The sequence below is a fragment of the Lasioglossum baleicum genome, chromosome 3, assembly GCF_051020765.1.
Source record: "Lasioglossum baleicum chromosome 3, iyLasBale1, whole genome shotgun sequence".
NCBI lineage: Eukaryota > Metazoa > Arthropoda > Insecta > Hymenoptera > Halictidae > Lasioglossum > Lasioglossum baleicum.
In genome coordinates, this window is record NC_134931.1 from 6,667,003 (window position 1) to 6,693,250 (window position 26,248).

Below are 26,248 nucleotides of genomic sequence, written 5' to 3' on the forward strand. Positions count from 1 at the left end.
TACGAGTTGTTGAAATTAATTTGTTGATATTCTGTTGGAACAATTAACAATTAACTGTTTATAAAATCAGAGAGAGTGTAAACTTAGTTATACCCTCTCGAAATTTTATCTCGTATGTATTCTTCTCATATTTCAATTAGCAGGTCGGGGGTTGATTCTGCGTGGAACAATAAGTCGTAAAGAAAGAATAACGTTCTTTTAGTTTGAGACCTCGTTTTCGAGAAAATTACTTTGCCCACCAACCACCGGTGCTACTTCTCCTGAATACAAATGCATGCGACTCTGACGAATTTTCAATCCTGGTTTTCTGTAAAACCGAGGCATCATAGAAAACTTTGTACTGTTTCTTTTCAACTTATTTTTACGTATAGAATCGTCCCTTGGCCGGTTATATCACGATTTGCAAAACAATCTATCTTTCCCATTTAGATTTCGAGTTCGATACATTGTCGCAAAATGTGAATAGAGAGACAAGTAAATAAATCTTAAGGGCTAGATAAGAGTCAAACAACAGTCATTAATAAGGGTCTAAGCAGCCTGTTCAATATTTGTGCAAATCTAATGAGAAGTAACCTCACCAGAGTATTCAGTTTCACACCATAAATCAACACCGGATCTCACCCAATAATTAAATATTCGGTTTCACCCCAAATTGGGGGATTTACTGAACAGTAAATGTTTCCAGTTTAAGATGTGATACAAAATTTGTTAGAACGTCAAAATACTTTCAGTACTTAACTGTGGCCACTTAATAGCACATATAAAATAACAACTGTGTATGAGAAAAGAAGTTACAAGGCAAATCTAAGAATCGTTATTTGTTTAATTATACCAGAAGGAAATAAGTTATAAATAATTGTCACATGTTATTATTTTTAACTGGTTACTTACTAGTACCTTATTTTAAACAGTCACCGAATTCATTTCGGCCCAGATCGCTCAGGTTGATCATCCTCGAAAGAAAATCCAATGTTTCCGAGCAACTCGTTCGAAACGGCGCGGCGCGGCGGTCTCCTCGACTGTCGGCCGAGATAACCGCATTTCCTGCTCCACGCGTGGCTTCATTCGCTTTTGCACGCTAGGATCGCAGGGATTTGTGAAGGGCGCACGCGGTCTTCTTCGGAACACTCTCCGGATCCTCGAGACTCGGATCTCCAGCAACCACTCGACAATGTTTTCGTCCGAAATCGTCATGCAGCGTGGTTGTAATCCGGTATGTGCGCGAGCGCAGGAGAGGGTTGCTTCTAGCTGTGGGGTGTCTAAGAGGGCGAAGGGAAAGAAGCAGGTTCGAAAGTAAAAAGGAAGAGGAGGAAGGGTGAAAGGAAGAGGGCCCGAAGAAAAACCGTGGAAGGGCGGTAGAGGGAGATGAAAGGGAAGGGAAGGGAAGAAGGGGGATAAAATCGAGAAACTGGTGGTGGGCCACGGAGGCTGAAGAGAGAGTGAGAAAGTGAGAGAAAGAGATAGAACGCGGAGAGGGGGTTGCGAGCGGTACCTGGTGCGCTCGCGCATACCGGCGACGTGGAGGCAGATAGTAGCGTGCGCGCAAAGTTCGCCGCTGGAGAACCGAAGGGTGGTTCTGGTGTGGGTGCCAGGCGTCCTGCACACATTCTGACGCGTTCATAGTCCGTCGGAGGTGAACCGGTGGTGGTAGCGACGAAGGTGGTGGTGATGTGGTGGTGGTAGCGGTGCTGCTGGAGGTGGTGGATACGAAGGTGGGGGTAGGATGTTGGAGGGTTGCTGAAGTTTCTCTAACGCTCGATGGCGTACCAGTGCGGATCGTGATTCTGTGGGACGTGCAGCGTCGCGACGTTCAGAGGACCGATCGTCGAGGCGCTCACGAGACGGGACGGGACGGGACGGCACGAGACGGCATGGGGACGGGATCAGGATATTAGGCTCGCGACGTAACACCCGACTCTGGGAGTAGGATTTCGTTGGGATAGAGAGGATCGTGATCGATCACCGTGACGATCGCAACGGGTCATCGACGACGACCGTCGTCGGCGTGTCGCGTGATACTACATCGGCTCCGCGCACGTAGAAAGAGACCGAGGAAGAAAGCTCCGAGAATCCCCCGCGCCTGGCAGCCACAGCGCGCGTGTTTAGCGATCGTCAAACTTTGTCTGTTCGTTACCCTGTACTTGTCAGTCTTCGCGCCGGAAAACGGACGGGGAAGGGAAGGTATGAGACCGTAGACACCATCGGGGAAAAACAATTTTTCCGGGGGATGGGCAGAAAGTTTCTCCGGCTGGATCGTTCGCGAGATCGTCCTCGTGCTTTCCGCCCGGAGATCTTCGCTCCCTCAACTCATAGATGTAATATATACACGAGTATATGTCGCAAGAGGGCATTGCTTAATAGCAAGTAGAACGAGCCCTTTGACTTCTGTGCCATCCTTGGTTCTACCCCCAACTCCTCCTTGATAAATGTATATCGTAGAAATCAATCGTATTCTCACAGTATAAAAGTGTAAATGCTCGACTCGCGTCATTCGACCTGGCACTTGCTAAATAAATCATTTGACTGTCCCATCGCACGATCCGTCACCATTTAAGCTTTCGGAACTGTTGCACGAAACGCTGGCAGCCGATCGGTCGTTGCTTTCAATCGGCGAATCGAATTCCACGAGTTTCGCTTAGGACGACAAACGTTTACTGAATCGAACCGAGCCACTTGTCGCGGTTTCGGGACAAGGTGTGTCCCGGCGAACAATAGAATTGAGAAAATAAAATATTCCTCGTCGGTAGCGCGCGTTTTTCAAAGATCTCCCATCGGGGCGGAAGCGGAGGCGGGTTATTAATCGCGCGGCGGGACACGTTTATTAATCAGTCGGCGATAGTTGCTAGCGGAACATCAATAATGCTCGCATTGCTTACGCGGCGACTGTTAATTGAGGTCGGACTGCAATATTTCGCGACGAGTGCAGCCACCGAAACGAACCGGAATCGAAAAAAAAAGAAATGGAAAATTTATGCGTCCACAGTGCCATTTTGAATCGAAAATTGCACTGCGAACGTTCTCCGCGCCGAACAGTTTCGATTGTTCGTCCCGCGGCAAGTCCTCCCGGGAAAAATGTAAACGGGGAACTGGTACTTGTTCAGTTAGCCTTGTAAAAAATGTATCCGTCGTAGCCGATCGATCATAGCGAGCCTCTACCAGGAATCGAATCTAGTCGCGATCCCTTCGCCGATTTGCCTTCGGTTCACGGTGTCGCGCAATCGTCTGCCGACTAAAAGGTTGGTCCCCGTGACCTCGTAAAATTTTTAAAACTCCCGGGAACGATCGTTCTTGACAGGCGTTACTGGCTCGCGCGGCATCCCAGGTATCGTCTGTGATCTTCGACCTTAGCCAGCCAGCCACCCACGCTCTCTCTCTCTCTCTCTCTTACGCCTTTATCAATTTTCATCGGGACGCTGTTCGAGCGTTATCTTTATCGTTCGACTCGCGTGGGCCAACGACACTCGCCGGTGTGCACCGGGTCGAGGAGGCAGGAGAGGTATCTTCTCCTCTCGTTCGTGACCTTGAGCACTAAGGAGGAACGATTACGTGTCGTGGTGGTCATTCCTCTGCAGCGAGACCGATAAAATGCTCGATCGGCTGGTCGGCAACGGTGTAACTGGTTCCGCGGTCTTGGTCTTATCCGGATCTAGACCCGGCAAGAGCAGACTCTCAATCGTCAGGTTAGCGCCGGGAAGATCGTAAAGAGGCCGACGGTGGACTCATTGTCAGTGGTATTTCCAATTGGCCTGTTGCGATCTCTTGCGTGGAAACCGGTTCGACGACCGGCTCGCTCGCTGACTTTCGCTACCTCTCTTTCCCTCTCTCTCCCACTCTTCCTTTCTCCCTTTCTCTTTCTGCTCTCTCGGTCCCTTGCCCACGATGATTCCAGTCGCGAGCTGCCTCGCAGTGTCCCTTCCTCCTCGGATTGGCGTCGCGGGCTCGTTCTCCCTTATCCTCCCCTCTTTTGGCGAACCTCTCCGCGGCGGCCCGCCTCCTTCGCGCCGGCTACTAGTCTCTACCTTGGGTTTCAGTGGATACGTGCGGGACGTGGATACGTGGCTGCTCCGACCGAAGAAAGACCATCTCAGCTCCGTTCGGGACACGAGGGCTCGTCCAGGGTAGCACCAGGTGCGATAGAGGACCTTTGATTCCGCACGGACCGCGACGAGCTCGAAGATCGTCCGAGCTACGTCGCAAGAAACATCCGGCCAGATCTCGCGCTCAAGTTCGGACAGTCCTCTTCACGTGGAGAAGGTACGAGCGACAGCGTTGAGGTGTGCCAGCCGGGGCTCTCCGTCCGTGGGGTCTCCTAGGATGTCCTCCAGTTGAAACGAACCGGAACGAAACGGAGCGTGTCGGTCCGCGAAAAACCACTCCGTGGAAAACTTCTTCAGCTTGCGGCCGGCGTGGCGTGCAAACTTTTCCTCGGAGAGGGAAGAGGGCGCATCTGTTTCTTCCTTTGTTTCGCGTTTCTTCCCGCACCGTCTGCGAAATTGGAGAACCACCACCGTTCAGAGAATAACTACGTTCTCCACGACCCACGCCAAAACTACATAATAGGAATGCTACTCTCGTGTGAACTATACTCGTCCAAATAGTTTAATCCAAGTTATCAATGTTCGTGTTATGTGTGATTGCATGTGATCGTTATAAGCTAATTATCTTCGGTGTCGCTGTTTAAAACAAAGTCTAAGTGTGTAACCTATTCGCAGAGGAAACCTATCAGAACTGAAAACAGACTAACCGTTTGGTTATCTATAAAACATTCGGAGAACCTCGTCGAAGTCGAAGGAAGCTACCCAGGAATCGGCTCAATTCCGTGGATCGTGGCGGATGGGCCAGGTCGCAAGAAACCGCTTAAAAGCTTGATTAATTGGCCACGAAGGCGGCCCGTTGACCGAAGGCGCACGCCAGCCATGCATCGCTCGGCTCGCTCCAGAAATAGCCCGACGGACGTAGTTTCCTGTAAAGGAGCCGGTTTTCATCTACAGGAGCAGGTCGCGCCGATAAGCCATCGGGGACGCAGGCATTAGAGCATTAGAATCCCGATTATCCAGTGAAACGAAAACGCGGGAGTCACAGAGCACGCGGGATCGTCCGACCGAGGGTGCTCGGCGGAGAGAAAAACACAGGGTGGTGGTTCGGTGCGTGGGTGGAGGAACCGACAGAGGGAGGGTAGAATGGCTGAGAAAGCTGGCGCGTCGTCAGTGTTTGAGCTGTCGTGATTCGGACAACACGTACGTACGCGAGTGCCGCGACCGGCAAGTGTCGAGGCTAGAGGATCCGGTCTTTTCTTCGGAAGACTTTTCGGCTCGGGACCTCTACTCTCGCTCTACTCCAAGGAAAGATTTTTTTTGGAGGGAAGGGTCAGGTTGCGTGGGTGATCTCGTGCGTGAATCCGTGCTTCGTTTACGTCGTTGTCGCAGCACGTTTCGCCGTACAGTGTGACAAAACTCTCGCTGTGGTGAATCGACGTGATCGTGCGTAACACGCGTGGAAAAACGCTCCGCGATCGCATTGATCTTGTTCATCTGGTTCATCTCGTTGAGTTAGTTCATCTCATTTGTTTCGCTTTACGTGGATCCCAATGGACGATCTCACGAGTGAACCGTATAAGGGTATGACCGTCAGTGCATCGAGATAAATCGTCGCGATCTCGATGATCCTGAACGGACCTTCTAGCTGTGGTGAACAGAGAGACGCGTCCATCTTCCCGCCGATCGACGCCGAAAGGACCGACAAGTGAACCGCTTCGATTTATCGCATGACCTGCGTCAAGGCTGATCGAGTTTGATTAGGGTCGAGTAGAAGGCCGCCCGCATAGGGCGGATGAAGCTTATGCACACCATGGATTGGTGGACGCAGGTGCGGATTATCTACACCTATCTGTTGTGGGGCGTCTTCAAAGTGGCGGCTGCCGGTGGATTTCTCGAACCTGGTGAGTGCAACAATACTTTCTAGATTCGTGGAAAAATTCCGTGTGAATCCCAAGTGCGAAATTCTGTATGTTCTTCGGACACGATCGTTACACTGCGGATTTTGTGCGTTCGGTGCGTAAACGTAAACCAGTGTCGTACACCGTTTAAAGCATAACTTTTTAAAAGTTGGTTCAAATGAGTTTCTTTAAATGTTAGAAGGATTATTTTCAAAACAATTGCATTCAGTCGGAACTGCGAAGAAACAGGTTGCTTCTTACAGGTTTTCTTATCTGTGTCTTACCGACATTTACAATCGGTATATTTTCAATTCCCATAAGAGGCTCGGATAAAAAAAGCGGTGGAAAGCAATTATTACTTCGCGATTCGCACCAACTTCAATTTTCTCAAAATCTTTTACACGTCATGTAATAAACTAATCCTTCCACGGAAGTTCTTGAAAAACTCGAGTCGTTTGGTCGACTTTAAAAAAAAGGTTACCGCATTTCAAAGGGTGCTCGGAGAAAGAGAGATTTACGTGTTAACGTTTATATTTTCTCACATCATTTATTCGAAGTTTATTCATCATTTTATTTTTCACAAACATTTACTGTACATTTCGTTCTAATTCCTATCTGTAATACCGTAATCTCCTCTGTTGTGACGTCAGAATCTTCCAAAGGCTGATTATCAATCAATTCTGTTCTAACAAACGTGTGTGCAAATAATCCTGCTAGCGTTCGAGCACTTACTAATCAGTGAAGCTGGTCGTTGTTGTCCAGAAGAAACCTTCCTGTTAACAACTACAGTAACAACATTTTCTGAAAACCCATCGAGAAAAAGTCGCTTTCTTGCATTGAATACCTCCATCAAATCTGCATATTTTCCGGACGAGTTACAATCCGTATGCTCGCACAATTCCTCGTCTTTAATTAAATAGACGTATTGAATATGATTCGTCTTCCACCAATTCATTGCTTCACTTAATTCGATCAGGAAAGGGTTCCTGGCAAATGCGCTTTACTGGATGTTGAACTCTCAACTTTAAATTTATCGAGAAGGAAACGTTGCACAGATGACAGCAGCGAGATCTGGCTCAAAAGCGCATACCAAGTCAATATGTACATTAAACTGGCATTAAATTTGCGGACTGCAACAAGAAATTTGGATTTAAATTTATCTTCAAAGGGGAAAGGATCCAACTTTTTCATGCACCTAATCCTCACAGCAGAATCGTACTTTATTCTGGTTACCTGTATTTCACAGGTTTTGCTCAGCGTTAATACCTCATTATCTGATACACCCTTGTCGGGTAGGAGATTGCATTATGTTTGAGATACTTTGTGCCGGCTATTCTCGGCACGGTGCACCGTAAATACCGCGTTTTCCCGTTCTCACGGAAAGATCGCGGTGTTTACAGTTCAACTAACACAGTCTCTGTTTTCTCACCGGCCCCTAGATCGTCGAGAACGTTTAATTGCATTTTGCTGAATTTTTACTCTTTCGCGGGCGGGCTCTTTTTTGCGACCAGTGTAAACAAAGAGAGGAAGAAAAAAGTAGAACGCGAGTGCGAGATAAAATAAGAGAGAACTGAACACGGGGTAACGTTAAAATTAATCTTAACGCCGGTGCGCGCGCGCGTGTGTTTTGTATTTTATTTATCCGTTGGATCGTTGCTGGCGCGAGGCAGCGGAGAAATAAATTTGCAACAATGGAATCGTGATTTGGAGCGCGGAGAACGCCGGAAATTAGTGTTTTCGAAACGATCATACTAGTATTACGCGTCCGATTGGCAGGAACTTGAGCCGCGGTGCACGGAAGCTTTCCCGATAATTGAAAAGCGCACGCTGCAAACTAGAGGAAAATGCTCGTCGGCATTTTTTCGCAGTGATAAACAAGAGGCTAGCGAAACGCGATACGGAATTGCCTTAACCTTTTCATTGCTGCGAACGAGAGATCACAAAAGATCGTACTGGGTCAACGACTTCGGTAATGCGTGCGCCCACGGTTACGGTTAAATGGAACGGCTAGCATTTTTTCATCGATTACTTCCGGCACATTCTTCAGCCCCCGAAACCAGGAGCATCGTGACCGAGCCCGTATAACTCCACGTTAACCGGTCCCGACGCCGCGCCGTCGAAAATAAGCCAGTTTTACTGTAAATAAAAGCGTACGCAGATATTCCTGAAATCGGTCAAGGGAAACGTCAACGCCCGCGAAATTTAGAGTGACTCATCGCGAGATTTTATTCACGTTCGGAAAACAACGGATGAAAAGGATTGCCCCGGTAGTTGTTCAACTTCCGTTCTCATTGCGCGTAAATCTATTTCTAATTACGTCGTAGATTTTACAAACTTTGAATTAGAAAAACTTGTTTGCTTACACACCGTGCCCGAGATTAAAGGATTCTTTGGAACATTTTTACTTGAACTTGTCCGCATCCTGGGAACAGTTTGAAACATTCGTTAGTCTGGTTTTGTTGTACGTAGTGTAGCTCCCGTTATTCTATAAAACATAGCTTTTTAAAAACTTTCTGCAAACATTTATGTACAGAATTTTCGTAGATTATTTTGAATAATAAAGGCTTTCAAATCCATAATCTAATAATACGAGACCATTGAATGCACGGTGCAAACAGGATCGAGATAACATTAAGCGACGCAAGTTAGTCGCTATCAAAGCCAAATTAATCGGCGGCTTAATCTTAAGTTTCTCACTATAAATAGACAATGAACATTGACTATTCAATTGCTAGGCTGCCATGTACTATGCAGCACAGAGTGGCCGTAGATATGTATGTATGTACAACGTAAATTGAGCCGAGATAGACGGTTTCAAAGATTGAACAAAGATCGCCCGCTTTTCAGTTGTAATTTAGTGCTCTCTTAATTTTGCACGCAAATTAATTAGGTGCTCGTTTGAATATATAAAAACAAAGAATATTTTATTGAAAGTACTTTCATAATTTGAAATAAATCAATTTTATACTATTGCACATAAAATGCATTCACTGTACATTTACAGGCCGTTCTCCTGCATGCATTCCCGTAAGCCGGAGAACAAAACAGGTCGATGCGATGTGTAGTTCTTCGAATGACGGTCGTATCGATTGCCGGATTTAAACGTGCATCCTGGTCGTCCCTCGTGCTCATTTTCTATTCGGGACCGTGATCTCCTAAAGACATAGACGTATGCACAGCACGCGATGCCGTATTTTTTTTTCTTCTCCGGTTATACGGAAACAGTGTGTCACGGAAACACGCATTTCGTCCTCGCGATGCGATACTATTGAAAATCATTTATCCGGCATCTGTGATCGATCACGGCATCGAATTTCCACGTCATCGGAGTACCTCGGGGGTTGCTCGCCGGTTGGGAGATGGGGTTTAACCACCACCATAAAATCGGAGGCTTGTCGATAGAGAAGTTCATTTACTCAATGAAATAATATTTCCATTGATCTCGCGTGCAAGCGCTGATAGAATTTAATTTATGAAAATTCGGTCGATGGAACAGAGAAAGCGAACTTCAGATGGCGAGCAATCCCCATCGATCGAATTGGGAAATTTTCGAAATTTAATAACAGCGGTAATAAACGCGACCCGGTCAATTTGTTCCCGCTCGGCGATATATCACTGCGGATTCCTTCGATTAAATCATTATGCACTCTTCGCGGGTTTGTCGCCGAAAGCGGGCAATTGGTCGCTGTCAATAATATTGTAGAAATTTCGAAGCTATTATTTCATTGACTACAGTCGACGCGCGATTCCACTTACGTCAAAAAAAAAAGATAACACACGTGTACTGTCATTTTTCGATGACAATGCTTCTCATACTCTCCTACTCGCTGTAAGCATATAATAAATGTCGATGATTTATCGTATTACACTGTTGTCGACTTATTAACCCTTAGCAGTCGAGGGGTGACTCAGAGTCACCAGTAAAAATTAGCTGCACCATTATTCAAAATATTGTTTGCATTATTAAAGAGAGTGGGTGTACAAAGTATTCGTACACCGTTTAGAAATGAATAACTTTTTCGAAATTGGACCCAACAGCTTCAGTTTTTGTGAGACGTTGGAAGATTAGTTTTCTAGCTAACAACAATAACAATAACCAATAAGTCAATAACAATTTTTTAAAAAATGAATTACACATTAGTTAGTGAACTAATTGTTCTAACGTCTCAAAAAAACTCCAGCTACTGGGTGTAATTTTGAAAAAGTGATTCGTTTTTACAAGTATCGTATTACACTATTGTCGATTTATTAAAATCATCAAAAGAAGAAATACATTTCCATTGAACTTGTGTTTTCTGCAATCGATGTTGCAGGGGTGGGCAAGTAGGTTGTTCATAAAGACATGAAAAATTGATTTTGCATAAAGATCCGCAGTCTCGCAATACCTGCCGCAATGGGAATGAGACGCGGTGCTTTCCCCGTCAATATCGTTTTGCAATAAGTCGTAATTCGCATCGCGAAGCCACGCGTAAATGCCGGGCCGTTCCCCTCGTCTGCGGAGAGGTGAAATTTGAAGACACATTTCGATTAAAGCACAATTAAGCCGGGATTCAAAGAGCGGAAAATTAAATTAACATAAATTAGCATCGAGAGCGCGCGCGTGCGCATCTCGCGCCGTTTATGCGTATTAAATTTTATTTAAGCGCGAGATGCGGAAATAATGTATACGGAGGTTACAATTAATGCACGTAATATAGCGTTGGCCCGATTGTTCCCCAGTGCGCTCATATCCGGCTTGTACGGTGTTCAGTATTTTTATCGGTGCGCGCGCGCGCACGTTCGAGCTCAATAATCGCGTTTCCCAAAGACAGGTCCCACGGATTGTCAGTCATGATTTAACTCGGTGAAAAACCAAAATCAATATTAACTTGAAAATACACGCTCGGATTTCACGGCTCCGCCGCGGAATAATATTGAAACATACTCGGAAGAGTAACGCCGACAATGCCCATCGAATTACACTTCCGGAATCGATAAAGTACACCTTGCGCTAATCTACATGAGCCGATATCTATATATTTCTGTTTCTCTGTTTCGCGCGGACTCGGCTCTTTCGCAGTTTAAACGGTACCAGGAATTTCCATATTATCCGTTTCATTCCTCCGCGGTATCTATTACGGACACAGACAGATTGATTTTCCCTTTCGAGCGAGGATGACAACGTCGTGCGACCGCGACGTGCTGTTAATTGTTTTAGCGTCCCTACATCGACAGTCCCTAGTTTGATGTTAAAAGATACCGGGTGCCAGCAGCACCGCACCGCTCCGCCACGAGTTCTCTCTCTTCCTTTTTTCCTCCTATGAATAAAGAATTTTCAATTTGTGCGCGCGAGAAGGGAATTGCTGAACTTAGGCGGCGGTCGAATATTTTACACGATAATAAAAGCATGAATAGCACGGGGGAAGAGAGGGTACCTACCCGGCGAAAGTGAAATTGGATGAAGAAGTCGCGGGGCACCCGAATCGATAATCGGGGCTACCCGTTCTTCATCCCGGCGCATTAATCTTCGTGGAACAGCTCGAATCGAGCAGGTGAACCGGGTTATTAAAATGCAGTAACTTTTTGCCGATGTCGGGTCACCGGGTGAAATCGTCTACACAGATAAGCCGTGACCAATCGACGACTGAAACTGTCGATGTGCTTTAATATTCGCAAATCTGCAGAATGATTATTGCGTCCCCGCGGCGCGGCGCGGCGCGGCGCACGCCTCTTGCATCGCTGGTTACGAACAAAGCGGAACACGCAACATGAAAACGGTCCTTCCGTCGTATTTGATTTGCTCGCATTATGCGGGCCGGTTGCATATCGCCGAGCGTCTACTCTCCATGTATGTACATATTTTAACTTGCAGGCACACGCCACGCCGGCGGAACGGAAAATTATGAACAAGGTATCCTTCGCTTCCTCGTAATGACGGATGCCAGAAAAAACCATAAAGCGAGTCCGTTTGACGGATATACGCGATTCTACATTATTCAACAGCGATGGCAACTTTTTGTCATTAACGGAAACCAATGATCCACCCTTTGGAACATAATCATAATCTTTTTTCCGGGATTATTTTCTGAACGAACATTTTCGAATCCTTTCTATACAGGGTATTTCACCTAACTGGACTCATTCCATTTAAAAAAAAAATGAAGGTGACCTTCATATCTCTAAAAAAAGTTACATAAAAACATAAATTTGTTTGGTATCGTATGAGCCCCATTTTACCATTCAACTTTGTCCTTCAGACATTTAACGTATCTTTAAAAACAACAAAGATATTCAAGGTGGTCAAGTTAGGTGAAATACCCTAAATAAGTGTATCGCCGTCATAGGGAATCATACTAACAGGTTTGGGGTTAGCTTGTTAAATTTCGAAGAAGTTCATGTCCGGCCCACCGAAGCCTGAAAGATCTCCTAATGGTTGTTGATACGCAGTATTGCGTTTGATAGTGACATTTAATGAGCATGATGGACGAAATAGCGGATTTTCGAGTAGGGCACCACACCGTTTAGTGTTTATCATGGGTCAGTGATACACGGACAAAGTCCGCGCAGTGTGTTGCGGTAGATCGGCCGTCGGAACTGGCAATAGGCATTTAGAAGCATACGAAACGCGGTGTACCACGGTTACTAATTAATTTCGGGCGGTAAGCTGGCGATTAACTCAGCGGTAATATGATCTCGTGGGTTGCACACCGCGAACACCTACGGATTGACAAATATGCGCAATCAGGTGAACGTGACGGGGGTCTGGGTTAGGCGAAAAGTTAAGCGGCAGTATGCTGCCCTCTCGGCTGGACCCAGGCATGCACCGAAGCTACGCGATAATAGATTATCGTGCCAGAGATTCGACGAGAGCTTCACGCTGCCCTTCCCTACTTCGGTAACAATTTCAATAGTTTCGTCGCGGTGCGAGGCGGTGCAAACTCCATTACCGTCGGCTAATTCGGGAAACCTCTTATTCAGGATGAAAATACGGACATGTGATTAGTATAATTGAGGATCGCCGAATCAAGACCTAACCCAGACTCTGCGGTAATACTTTTAAACAAGCGCAAGCACGGTGCTTACTACTAGATTCTGGAATTTCCTGCATTTCCGTGCATACGGAAATCCAGGATTCACTTCCGTTTTAACATATTATCATTGTTTAAACCGTGCGTGGAGGACATTTTACCCCATGCTAGGTTCTTTAACCCATTCGCTACAATGGACGAGATATCTCGTTTCCACGATGTCGAAGAAACGATGTTATGGACGACATATCTCGTTACCATGATTTCGTCGTACAATGCTATATGGCCGAAACATCTCGTGAGTCTTTATTACTGATATGAAGTGTTTTATTTGAAAATTTGACACACGTAATCGATTTTTAAGACATGTCACCGTCGGTGGAAGGTGCTTAAAGATGATATATATATAAAATACTCCATATTTTACACAATTAGAGTTTTATTGCTTATTCTGTATGGAATGCAGAGGGATAATTGTAATCGATGTAGGAGATCTAATATACAAAAATACAACCCACAGAAAAAGATCTCGTCCAACAATGGAACGTGTAGTTCGAAAAAAATGGCCAACGGAAGGAAACAATTGTGTCAAAAATATAAATAGAGTATTTTATATTTATCATCTTCAAGCACTTTCCACCAACGATGCGATTCCTTCGAAATTGAAATTGTGTCAAATTTACAAAGAAAACACTTCATATCAATAATAGAGATACGCGAGATATCTCTTCCGTAGCATCGTTTCTTCGACATTGTGGAACGAGATATCTTGTCCACGTTAGCGAAAGGATTAAACATCTCCACATAATGCTAAAATCTACAACCTATTTTAACTCTAAATAGTCAATAGTCCGTAAAACAACGATCGTTTCGAATAACCTTCAACAATTTTATCAAGTGGCTGCTATCAGCAATCAGATGACTGTTCACCTTGTCGCCAACGAGCTATTCTTCCGTATAAGATGCGGTTCATCTGGAATTTCAAAGTGTGTACACAGACGTATCCTGTGATTTACCGTAGATTAATGAGTAATTCATAGATCTGAATACAGCTGGTTGTATTCTATCCGCATTAGGCCATTGCCATTTGGGAGTAGAAACTAATCGTTATTGATTGCGTCGACGGGAGATGTTGTCGACCCGCTCGCGTCGAGACTACGCGATTTGGTGTAGTTTTGTCAAACAATGCCATCCCTCTCAACTTTTTACCTAATCGTTCCTGCATTTCCGCGACTACAAGGGCAAACAGTTTTTGCTTGGTTACGATTAATGTTCTACGTTGAGCGCTTTGCGTGATTACCTGTGAATATTCATAAGACAAGCTCGAATATCGATAGTAGAATTATCATATTTACCGTTAAATATTTATTAGCGATTGCACGGTTTAATTAACAATTTACCGGTGTGACTTTTCGCTATGCAATGGCTAGAATAACTATAGCGTTAAGATATGCATTGGTCGTTGCGATACTTGAAACGTCAACACACAGGTTTCAAGAATTTTTACGTAGGAGGAAATCTCCTGTCGGTTTCATTGATTCTACGTAGGAAGGACGAAAATTAATTCGCCGATCAGGTTCCTAGTTTCCTGTTTTTTGCACCACTTGTCTTTCATAACAACTTGTCGGATACCGGATATTATCCTGTAATAAAATGATGTAATCTGTCGCGCGGTTATTTCATCGAAACTAAATTCGAGACTATCTCTCTCTATTGCAAACTGTCTGTCCTTATTTTCTCGTATCATTAAGAACAACGGAGATATTTTAAGTTGAAATGTTATAGGTGACTTACACTGTGTATAATTAACCACAACCATTTCATCATCGATATCTGTTTGATGAAATAACCAGGCTCTCTCTCCTTTGTGTTCAGTGATAATATGATCTTCCTCGTTCTCGAAGAGGAACTTGCCAGTTTTCTTTCGCACACCCTCCAGGCATGGTTGCCTTGGAAATTGGCGAACCCTGCGACGGCATTTATTTACGTTTGCTATTATATTTGTGTTTCGACGGGGACAGTCTTCCTTGCTGCCGGAAGGCTCGCGTAGCCTATTAACCCTTTGACTGCGAAAAGCGTACACGTATGTATACCCCTTTAGAAAGTTTCGTCGACCTCGTCTGACGAAAGGCGCAAATACATTAATGTACACGGTGCGGTGTCTCAAAATGTTTACTTACTTCAGTATTGCTTCAGCATTACCGCGTAGTGGTTGTTTCATTGATGAAAAGTAAAGTTTTTCCTATGAATCTTTATTAGTTCTAAGCTAAGTTGATAAATTATTTAATACTTTCAATCAGGCTCAAGCAACTTCTTCCCCGCTGTCGCCTCACGACTCCCACTACTCATGTATTAATTCCCCTACTATCAACCATTTTGTATCTCCCATATCGTGACGGAAATGCTCACTTTGATTTTCCATATTTGATGTGATGAAAAAAATTGCTTGAAAGGTTGTGAAGCATGAAATTACGTCCGAAATGTCAGCTGTCAAGATATGTAATGATTTTGAGACTTAGGATAAGGTTAAGTAATAACTAGACTGCGGACTTGATGCATTTCTAATAACATTGGGTATGTGCAATTTAAAGTAGAAAATCGATTAACAGAATTTAGGAATATCAATATACAGGGTGTTCGGTAACTGATGGTACAAGCGAAAAGGGGGTGATACTACATGAAAAAATAAGTCGAAAAAAGGAAGAACATTTTTTCGTTTGGCAACTCGTTTTCGAGAAAATTGGATTTCAAAATGCAGCGAATACACGTGCTATTGCATAGGAATCGTCTGACGCGTTTGACCATGATCAACCAATTCTAGTCTCTGCATATACTGAAGCACGTACCCGGCGAAAATTCGAAGTCGATTTTCTCGAAAACAAAGCCTCACATGAAAAAATTTTGTTCTATATTTTCGACTTATTTTTTCATGTAGAATCACCCCCTCTTCGCTTGTACCACCAGTTACCAAACACCCTGTATTATTTTTAACTTAGAATGTGTGATTAAAAAAAGAAATACCCTTATATTTGGCTCCTGCGTCTTGCAATTGATACAGATAATAACAAAAAAACGGAAGCAATGCCATCTCTACACTAAAACGAAATTACTTTCCGGATATCCTATTTAAACATTCATGAAACGTACGGTCTCTGTCATCTATTGATGGGAGTCTAATGCTTTTCTCGTTCAAATAAAAAAAAACTGAAAGATCTTTAAAAATCTGTTCGAAATATTTAAATTCTGACAACACGGCATTTTTGCTATGAAAAATCAGTGAAGTTCATACCTACGTTTATCCAAAGCGGATATACGAATATCCGTCGAACTCTAGAACAGGTTCGGCGGCTATGGTCGCCGTCGGTTCCCGTATTAATTATCGGCGAGATTCGTGCGGCTAGTGTAACCAGTACTCCTCGAACAGATATCTCATTAACCCTCCTAATGTCATTTTAATTATTCGTCGCCTACCTCCTTTCTGTGGCACGTTCGGTCGATTGCTGGGTCGCTCGTTCAATACCCGTGCCAAGTGAGAATATGAGAGAGAGAGAGAGAGAGAGACTTAAGTACAACGCGTGATGGATAACTCAATTAAGCTACCTGGCCGAGCTCATAAAACGTAGAGATCTGGAACAATGTCGATCTCGTGAGATTCTAGAGCGAGAGCTCTATATGTTGGCGGAATTTTGTGCGCGTTACAAATTCGACTCAAGTGGCTTGGTTCTAACGACGCTGGATACCGATCAATTGTCGAACGTCGTGGACCCGTGAAACGTACTTTATCCGCGGCCCCGAACCCGAAAACCGCCTCGGAAATATGTCCCCTGAAAAATGGCACACCGGCAGGTGGACGGTCGACCTCCTTGCTCTCTCTCTCTCTCTCTCTCTCTCTCTCTCTCTGCCTCTTCTCTCTCTGCCTCTTCTCTCTCTGTCTCTTCTCTCTTCGAACAACCCCCGCATATATAAGTCTATCCCTATTATTAACACTCGCACCAGAACGCCCGGGTTTAATGAACACTTACCAGTGAATATCGCGTTGAATGTAACGCCCTCGCGATTCGGTACCTACGAATGGGGTAAATGAACCGTAGGGGAAGAAAGGTCGCGTTCCGGAGATAGCGGTACGCGCCCTCTGAATTAGACTTAAGGTATGCGCGTATAAACGCGTGCAGATGTACTTCTCGGCTATCTATGTGCAAACCTGTACAGAGCGTAGCTCGAATTAACCGAGCAACTTTCGCAGCGTGCTTGGGTATTTTCAATCTAACAATTAGCAGTCGTATTCTCTGCGGACTTGATTCATTATTGGGGTTGATCTAGTTATCTACAAGCTCCGATAAATGTTTCGTGATTTCACCATTTTCTCGTCAGCCCTAGACAGTTCTTAACCTACAATAGAGGATCAGTATAGAGTATAATCACTCAGCTGCGCTTGAGTGATCGTGGAAGACAAAAGTGTTATAGGTCAGTGAATTCGTCCTAAGAACGTTGTTTTCAATCTAAGAATTGGAAGTCGTACAGGTACACTATGGACTTTGCTCAGACTGTTCATTTTTGTTGTTTTATTTTGTTTCTGTAAGTTTCGCAAAAATATCTTGTAGTCGCTTCTCGTAAAGGCATATTCTATGGAATATCTGATTCCAAAAGAAGAAAAATTGGTTTTCTCAAAAGTTTTGTCACGTTTTATAAATCTTTTTAAGTAAATAGAAAAATTGTATTATAATTCTGCCTGATCAACAACAATTCGTTGAAACTAACAACATATTTGTGCCATGAATGGGTCAAAGTATTTATGCTCTTCGGTGGTAATTATGCACTTCATCGTTCAGTGCAAATGTACGTCCTGTGCAGAAGTAACAAGTTGACTAATAGTAATCTGGTTTATAGATGTGGCCATTTCGTCCAATAACGAAAATGTATGCGACAGGAGGCAGGACTATTAGACTCTACATAGTAGAGGGGTCATTAAACGTCAATCAGACTCGCATTCCTTTGCCTAGGCAACACGTCATCACCGCATAGTATGTACAATGTACATCATCCGAAGTTCATGTCGAATAATGTCGATTGTATTGATTAATACCGATCCAGTTCAATGAAACTCCGTGTCGGTGGTATCAGCACGGTCCATCAAGGAGAACCCTTTGTAATGATAAGAAGCAATTTTATAATCCTAAGATACTGTGCCATTCTTATACAGGGTATCTCAAAATTCCTTCAACATCCGGAAATGGGAGGTTCCTGAGATCATTCGAAGCAACATTCTATTTTGTAAAAATGGCGTCCGCAGCTTTGTAAAGGAGTTATTAACGAAAAACACGGACCAATCAGAGCGCGACCCAGACGCGTGTTGGCACAGTCGGCCAATTGACAGTTGGCGCGACGCCGACGGGCCGACTGTGCCAACACGCGTCTAGGTCGCGCTCTGATTGGTCCGTGGTTTTTCGTTAATAACTCCTGAACAAAGCCGCGGACGCCATTTTTGCAAAGGAAAATATTGCTTCAAATGATCTCGGGAATCTCTCATTTCCAAATGTTGAAGGAACTTTGAGACACACTGTAGACACTTTATTGTCGATTACAGGAGACATTAGTCGAAGACGATGGGTATAAGAGTAATTTTGCCTTATTCTTCGTTACAAATACAGCATCGTACACATATCACTGAGAAAGTGTTGTATATATAACAGTTTAATAATGTAATTACATATAGAGAGTACATAAAATAAATAGAAATATGATACTTGATTGAGACACGTCTTACTATGTTAATGATTACGGAGCGACTGACGAAATCGTGACGGGTGACGACACCGCTTTCGCCACTCTGCTCTCTATGGAAGTTTCACACACTACCATTACATTTATACTTATATGTGTAATTGTCTACAGAAATGAAAAATAGCATATGCCTAGGGGTGTAACCTATTTTTCTTTTTCGCCTGCTATCTCCCATCCCTCTCCCCCATACTTTCTCTTTCTCTTCCTCATAGTTTCACTTTTGCAACAATGGCGAAGGTGTCAGGAATCACAGGTAGATAACCGCGGTCGTTCTTGAAACGAGTCTAACCTAATCGAGCAGCGGAGGTGTAATTACGTACGTGCTTGCCTGATACTCGCGTTAATACCCACTCCGCACCGGCATGCACACGCGCTAAGCCTGACACGAACCAAACAGATCTTGGCAAGTGCCTAACACTGGTAAGTACTTATCGAGCCAAAGGGGGCGGTCGAAAACGGATAGAAACGGAAATGCAGCGACGTATGTATCGCGGACCCAGAAAAGATTCGCACGTTGCGTCTCGTGTGTGTTCCAACATAGATCGAAACGATCAGTTCTCGCTCGAGTTCCCGTCAAACGTAATTATCGGCAGATTCCGCATCGGAATGCCGCCGTTGTGTAATCTTGTCTGCTCGGAACGGATTCGATTCCACGCAGGTGGAAGTAGTGGTGGAGGAGGCGCCCCGCCGCCCCGAATCCAGGCCAAATATCGCGAAACTAATTATTATTCTAATTACGCCGCTACTTCTTACCAGCCGACCTACAAACTGGCTTTAAGTTCGCCGGCTGGAGTTGGACAGTCGAGGAGCAAACTTGTCGACCGAGATTTCCTGGCATTCCTTCGCAGGCTAACGAGTTCAGTGTCGCGAGACCAACTGTCGAGAAAATTTTGATCAATTTTTCCGGAACCTGTCGAGCACGCTCCAATTGGAAAGCGTAGCCAGAAGGGAAATGACGTTAGTGACATCGAGCAGATGCTTCCTTTTGGTCGTTCACGTCGCACTCTTCGCGATGCTTCTACTAGATGTGTGCAAAAGTTTTAGCGACATTTTGGTACAAAAAATTGTTACTGCGATATTTGATTAACAATTTTGTTTTTTTTAATGATATAATTAAACAAATTTCGACAGCGTTTTGTTACACGAATACATCGGCTCTATCTGTAGGTTTTAGCAAGAAAGTGGAATGATGTAAGTAAAGCTGTGAGTTAAGTATGAACTTTGAAATTTCGAACTTCGAACTGTAAATATATTTAAACAATTTATTTACTGTCTCGAAGGCACAGTCTTTGCATGACGAACGTCATAAATATTAACAATTTTAGATTCTATAAAACGTATTGCATAGTACCCTTCAGATAAAATAAAAAAGATTACATACATTAACGAAATGAACTGTACTGCTTTTGTGAGAATTTTACGGTTGCTAATTCGTTACTTAACGAAGTAGAAGCACGTCATGTAAAATTGAAAATTCGAACTGTGCAACTCGATCGGTTTGAACATTAAGGTTCTTATTTCTCTAGCTCGAGAAATGGAAATGAGAATTAGCTACATTCTCCTCGATCGGATGCTGGTGCGTTTGTGGGAAGAGAACGAAGGAGAGGGAGAGAGAAGGAGAGTTAGGCTAGACATCGGCATCGTCGAAATTGAATTTCTTAGCGGTGATTAGACGCGGTCGAGTATGCGCAGTATAATGTTAGTGGATAGGTCAAAGAGGATACACGAGGAAAGAGTGGGATAACGGAGCAAAACCAACCGTATCTATATTTTAACTTCCTTTCGCGGAATTACTGGATTTGCAGCAATTGCGGCGAGAATAACGATTCTAGGTTTGTCAGATTGTAAAATAGTTTTAATTGCATTCGAAAGTTCGTCAAGCAAGCGTAAGATTTGTCTCGCGCTTGTTCGCGCTGCATCGTGTGTCGGTGCCGACGCTGTCGCAAACCCTATTAGTAGACGAAAGCTCTTTCAGCCCTCGTGTAACCGAGACACAGGTAAAATGTAACAAGGGTTAAACATGAGCACACCACTCCAGAAATTCTGACACTAAGATCGTAGCAGGATATCCTGACGACGCTTCTTAACGAGACAACGAAAGAGTACGTCATAGTGTTGAGAAAGTTCGTAGAATTATTTTTTCACTGACATCGCAGCAATGCTATGCTCAGAAAAGCATAGTGCGTTTATAGAGATTTCGTCCAGTGTACATTCAGAAGGGGATTCTGACTCGCCGACTCGAGAGAAAATTGAAACACCGTCTTCGACAGTGTGGTGCACGTAAAAGTATGCGTACAGAAGAAGAAACATCCGTGTACACGAACGTGTACAAACAGGTGCGCTCGGGGACGGATAAAGAGCTAATCGACATCACCGAGGATACAGGCGAGAGCGGGTCGTGCAACGGTCGAAACATGTAGCTTCGTGACAGCGAGGTATCGATTTGCGGTCATCTCGCATCGACGTCGGGTATATTGATCCGCAGTCGCGCCGCGAGAACGGTCAGCTTTTTAGTGGATGCGCGCGTGGGGCTCGGTATCACGTGCCCCCTCTGATATGTTCGCGTTTACATGAACACGCGGCTAGGGCACGGGGGGGGGGGGCGCACCTTTAGGAGCTTCCCAGCCCCAGCATTTACACACAGGAAAATCGAGCCGGTGCAACGCGTTGCATCCGCGACGTCCATGTTCCCATTGTGATCCTATTGTGATCATTTGATCAATAGATGCCAGCTCCGTTGCGTCGTTTTACAAGGCGTCGCTGCTATCGACAGAACGGGATATCGTTCCTGATCCCACAATGTATGGGACAGGTATTTTTTCTGGATAAATGGACGGAACATTGTCCAGACCCGCAGACCGTTAAACTACTAATAAAAAACACTTCATGCTGCAGGGGCTATCACTCGAACCAGACGGAACGACAGACAGAGAACATTATGTTTTCGGGCACAATATCCTTTCGTTTGCATCTAAACGTTAGAGACGGATCTTTTGGTAGCGTGCACAGTTTTATGCCAGCTAACTCGAGAAGAACGCGAAAAAAACTCGAATAATAATCGAAGCAGACACTTTCTTCGAAAATCTGAAACTACTCATATCATTTGACAGACTCGGCAAATTGAAACGTGCTCGGTTTACTGAGGTTGTGCCGCCTGATACTCCTTCAGTGTCGCTTTTTCTAACCCACTAACCTCCCACAACAGTTTTATTGAAATTGACTTGTAGAACTTGATTATGTTCTCTTCGAGTCCATTAACGGTTTATAGAGTTTATAGAGTCACGCAAACAGAGCTCCGTAAATAATAATTTTCGAAATGGAATCGAAGAAAAAGGAGACTGGTGGTCTTTTTATTTCAGCAAACGAAGCTTTCACACCCGCGAATGAATCCAGTTGAGCGGATTAGCCGCATCAATCGTCGGTTTCCCCGTAAATTCGGCGTATTTGTACTCGTTCCCATATCATTACCCGTCGAACCTGGCGTTACTTTTCGCCGGTCGTATTTGTCAAGAAGAAGTTTCTTGGCGCCCTTCTCCGCCGATGATTTCCACAGTTTACAAACGTCTGCGGCCGACCCGGGCTAATTTACATTCACAACGGCTCCGTACTTGTCGAATCCCTATTAACACCGACGGGGTTTTCACGCGGTTACGCGCCCCTGCGAAAACGTGTATTCCCTGTGCGAGCGGCTGGCAATTTATGCGCGGTCGGTAACTAATACCGTCGATTAGGTCGCGATACTCGCAGGATTCGCGCCTCCCCCCCCCCCTCCCCTGAACCCCTGGTTAATGGAATAAGTTTAATCGACGCTTTTCCGAAACTCATCACGGCCGACGGACACTTCGCGAATATTAAAGTTGGACGGAATGCTCGGCTGATGAAACTTATTTTCGCGATCCTATGCGAGACGAGATATCCGGATTCCAATCTCGGTCCCAGCAATCTAATTCTTTCTCCTCTTCCCGATACAATTTACTTTCTTAATCTTGTTTACTTGTTCATTTATTCTTAATCACATTCACAATAAACCGTTATCACGTCACACCTTTCAATCATTTAATAAGACATAGCGGAATCGTGTTTGGAAACATACTGTTACATAGTAAACAAATTGCAACGTAATCGGCTATAGGCTAGAGATAAACGATTTTGATGATAAACGTATTTTGCTTTCATATTTTAAGCCGTATACGTTTACCCCATCTGTGATCTTGAATGACCTTGAATAATTATAGTCACTGAATTCGTAATGTCGTAATGATGTTCGTAATGATTAACATTGTAGATGTTTAAAAAGGGTGGTTCTATTTAAACAAATGAAAGTAACCTTGATATCTAAACAAAATGACATAAAAACAAAAATTTTCTTTAGTATCCTGGAAACACACCCCATTTTTTTACCATTCAACTTTGTCCTCAAGACATTTAATGTATATCTTTGAAAACAACAAGGACGTTCGAGGTACAAACATTAAGTGATTCACCCTGTATACAGACTATGAGTCTTACCCAGTCAACGGTCGTTTCAATAAATAAATTACTTTCATTTCGTAGAGTTCGCACGACTGCTGTTTCAGCAATTAGCGTGTTAACGAAGGAACGGGTCTGGCCCGGAATTCCTCCGGCACTCAGGAAGTCCACTCTTCATTAGCTTCGTTCGTTAATCGGTTACACGTTTCCCGCGCCGATTTACACGCGATTCGAAGCAGTGGATGGGGGAGAAAGAACAAAGCGGGAAATGGATGTACATTCCGTAGCTGACAGTCGTTTCGGCAACATTCGACTCGCAGCGACGAGCACCGTTCGTACAAATCATCGCTCCACAGCGTGGAATTTGGGACGCGCCTTTCTGATTTACAGGTACGCCGTGTTCTCGCCGCCCCTTTTCTCCCGTTTCGCTGCGGACGTGATCGTCGATTATTGGAAGTTTATTGAAACGTGCAGTTCGCTTGTTAGGCGACCGATTTTTCGAGGAAAATCGGGGATCTTTCAAAATCGGCATTGTTGCCCTCCGCAGTGGCTCCCAAGAACATGACCAAAAACAAAGGTACTTGAATAACTTTGGGACAAAAAGATAGCACGCCATCAAATTTACATAATTTTAATCTGTTTTCACGTTCCAACTGGAATTTGTTTCTATACACTTTGTCAGGATACTTCGAATAACATATAAGTAGCATCACATTGGATTTCATTTGACAAAAACAACATTTTTGCCAAAACTAATTATAGGACACTAAATGATAGCACACGTGTAGATAAACTTAAAATATTCACTTTTTGAATGATATTTTGAATTTAATATTTAAAACTCGTTTTTCCATAATTTTTCTGAATCTTTCAATAAATCCAGTGTAACTTTTCCAGAAATGGTGACTACATATAGAGCCGCATTGGAACCTCTCCGTGATGGGCTCTGGAAACTCTTAGATACTGTAAGAAAACTATAGGCGTGTATAATAGAAAATTTTATAGAAATCTTAGTGAATATGTGATTCTGAAATTTTATTGTTCAAAAATGAATTCAATAAAATATTGAATTTTGGCCAGTTTTTGGGAGCTCCTGGCCCTCCGTGTATTCGCCGTTATTTCCTCTGAACGATGGCAGCTCGTAACTCTGTAATTAACACACAGTGGCTATTGTAGGTTACACGGTGGAATGTGCTGCTCCTGATGAGGAACAGCGATAGCGGCCCCGTATTATTTATAGCGTGAAAGACCGTGTTTCATCGTGTTTCCCTTTAAAAGCTATAATTCAGTTGACCACGGCTACGCGGTCTCGCTGTTAGCTTATCAACGTTCATCGTTCCTTTCACGACGTTGCCCACTGGTCAGACGGCTGGGGAACGCGAATCAACCGCGCTAATTTTTCCGAACGCTCTACAAACGAGAATATGAGAAACGCGAATTCCATGTGGCTTGAATTCGCAGATCGATCGGACGCTAAAAAGTTAATTCAAACTCTGGTCTGTCAACTCTGCTGCGGGTGATCGTTATTTTTTACCCGTCCACCACTTTTTTCCTATCGGTATCGGTCGTCCAGCGAAAAAGAATTACCAAATCCCCGGGAACCGTACCGTTGAATTTGCGGAAAAGTATTGCGTTTCTGGAACTCGAATAGTAACACTCAATTGGTATCTGCAGATTGCGAGACTTGAAATCATAGTGGATGGGAAGCTTGGTTCTGTGAGATCAATAGGTCATGGTTTCCGTGATGTAATTACTACACAGCGGATTTTATGCACTTACGACAAAAATGAGTAGGTGTAATTTAAAACAGTAATAACAATAAGAGAATTTAGAAATACTGTTATATTATTTTCAACCTAATACGTATGTATATTAAAAAATGAAATAAATATCTATTTCACTGCAGTTTGTTGCAATTCGGTTAGAATATTTCTAGTAAAATTCTAGTAATTAACACAAAGCACAACAAAATGAATTTTTTATTGTTGAACGGTATCCATATATACTATCATGAACACAGTAACCTCTCTAGTATACATATATGTATATACAAAAATATACATAGCCACATAAAACTGTTCGTATAGCCTAATGAAATGTATTCGATTTTATATCATTGACATTTCTACATGTCGATGCAAAGTTACTATGTGATAGTGAAGTTTTCAATCAACGAAATTCGATGATGTAGAAGTTTATAAAAAACCGAATAATTTTAATTGTGTATAAACATTTTCGTGAATTTTTATCTATGAAATTTTACTTTTCCGTTTTTAATAAATTGATATTCGATATTTTGAAGTGAAGGCAACATTCAATATCATAACGACTCCACTACAATTGATACATACAGGATGTTTCCGAAATCGTGAACCTATTAAATGGTACGTATAATAAACGCGTAATAGTACATATGTATCACCAGCCGGCTACTTGTACCACGATTTCGGGAACACCCTGTATAATAGGTTACAATATTGTGATGAAATAATGAAATTAATATAAAGTGTACGTACTTAAATAATTCCATTTATTTATAGAAGCTTATTACCCTTCCTATGTGATTTGTCGTTCATACAAAACATTCTTGTAAAAAGTGTTCCATCAGTATGTCATTAATGCGTCCTACATTTCAAGATCAATCCGTTTTAATTATCACATACTGATGAGTAAACTGCGAATATGTATAATATTAAGATATTGTTACGAATATATTGGTACAAGGTATCGATATACATATGTATATTAGTACCGAGGATAGTATCGAGGGAAGGTATCGAAGAATATCGATACATCGAGTGGCCCTGTTTGCAGCGTCGTTTTGAAAACAACGATGTAACAAGGACGGGAGAGAGTCGGTTGACAGGCGTCGCAGAGAACGAGCGAAAAAGATAAGTCCTCATCCTCTGTTAATAAAGCCACTCCGTTTTCTATAACAAAGCCTTCTTCCACGTTACGATATGGTGAAATATACAAGCAGTGTTGCCAGATGAGGGGAGTCACGGTGAGATGATGTACCCCCTCTCTGGTCACCAGAGAGGGGGTACTTGTATTC

At 43.6% G+C, this 26,248-nt stretch overlaps 1 protein-coding gene across 5 annotated transcripts in view; it reads left to right on the forward strand.

Annotated features, from left to right (window-relative positions):
* Window positions 1–1,751: 1,751 nt before the first annotated feature.
* LOC143206983 (putative receptor-type tyrosine-protein phosphatase mosPTP-1) overlaps window positions 1,752–26,248 on the forward strand; it is a 641,890-nt gene continuing 617,393 nt past the window's right edge. For all 5 annotated transcript variants that reach the window (XR_013008585.1, XR_013008586.1, XR_013008587.1 and 2 more), the window contains exons 1-2: window positions 1,752–2,181; window positions 4,032–5,938. Coding sequence is in view for 1 of the 5 variants with exons in the window: in XM_076419923.1 (XP_076276038.1) it covers window positions 5,830–5,938 (109 nt within the window). In the remaining 4 variants the exon portion in view is untranslated. The remainder of the gene's footprint in view (window positions 2,182–4,031; window positions 5,939–26,248) is intronic.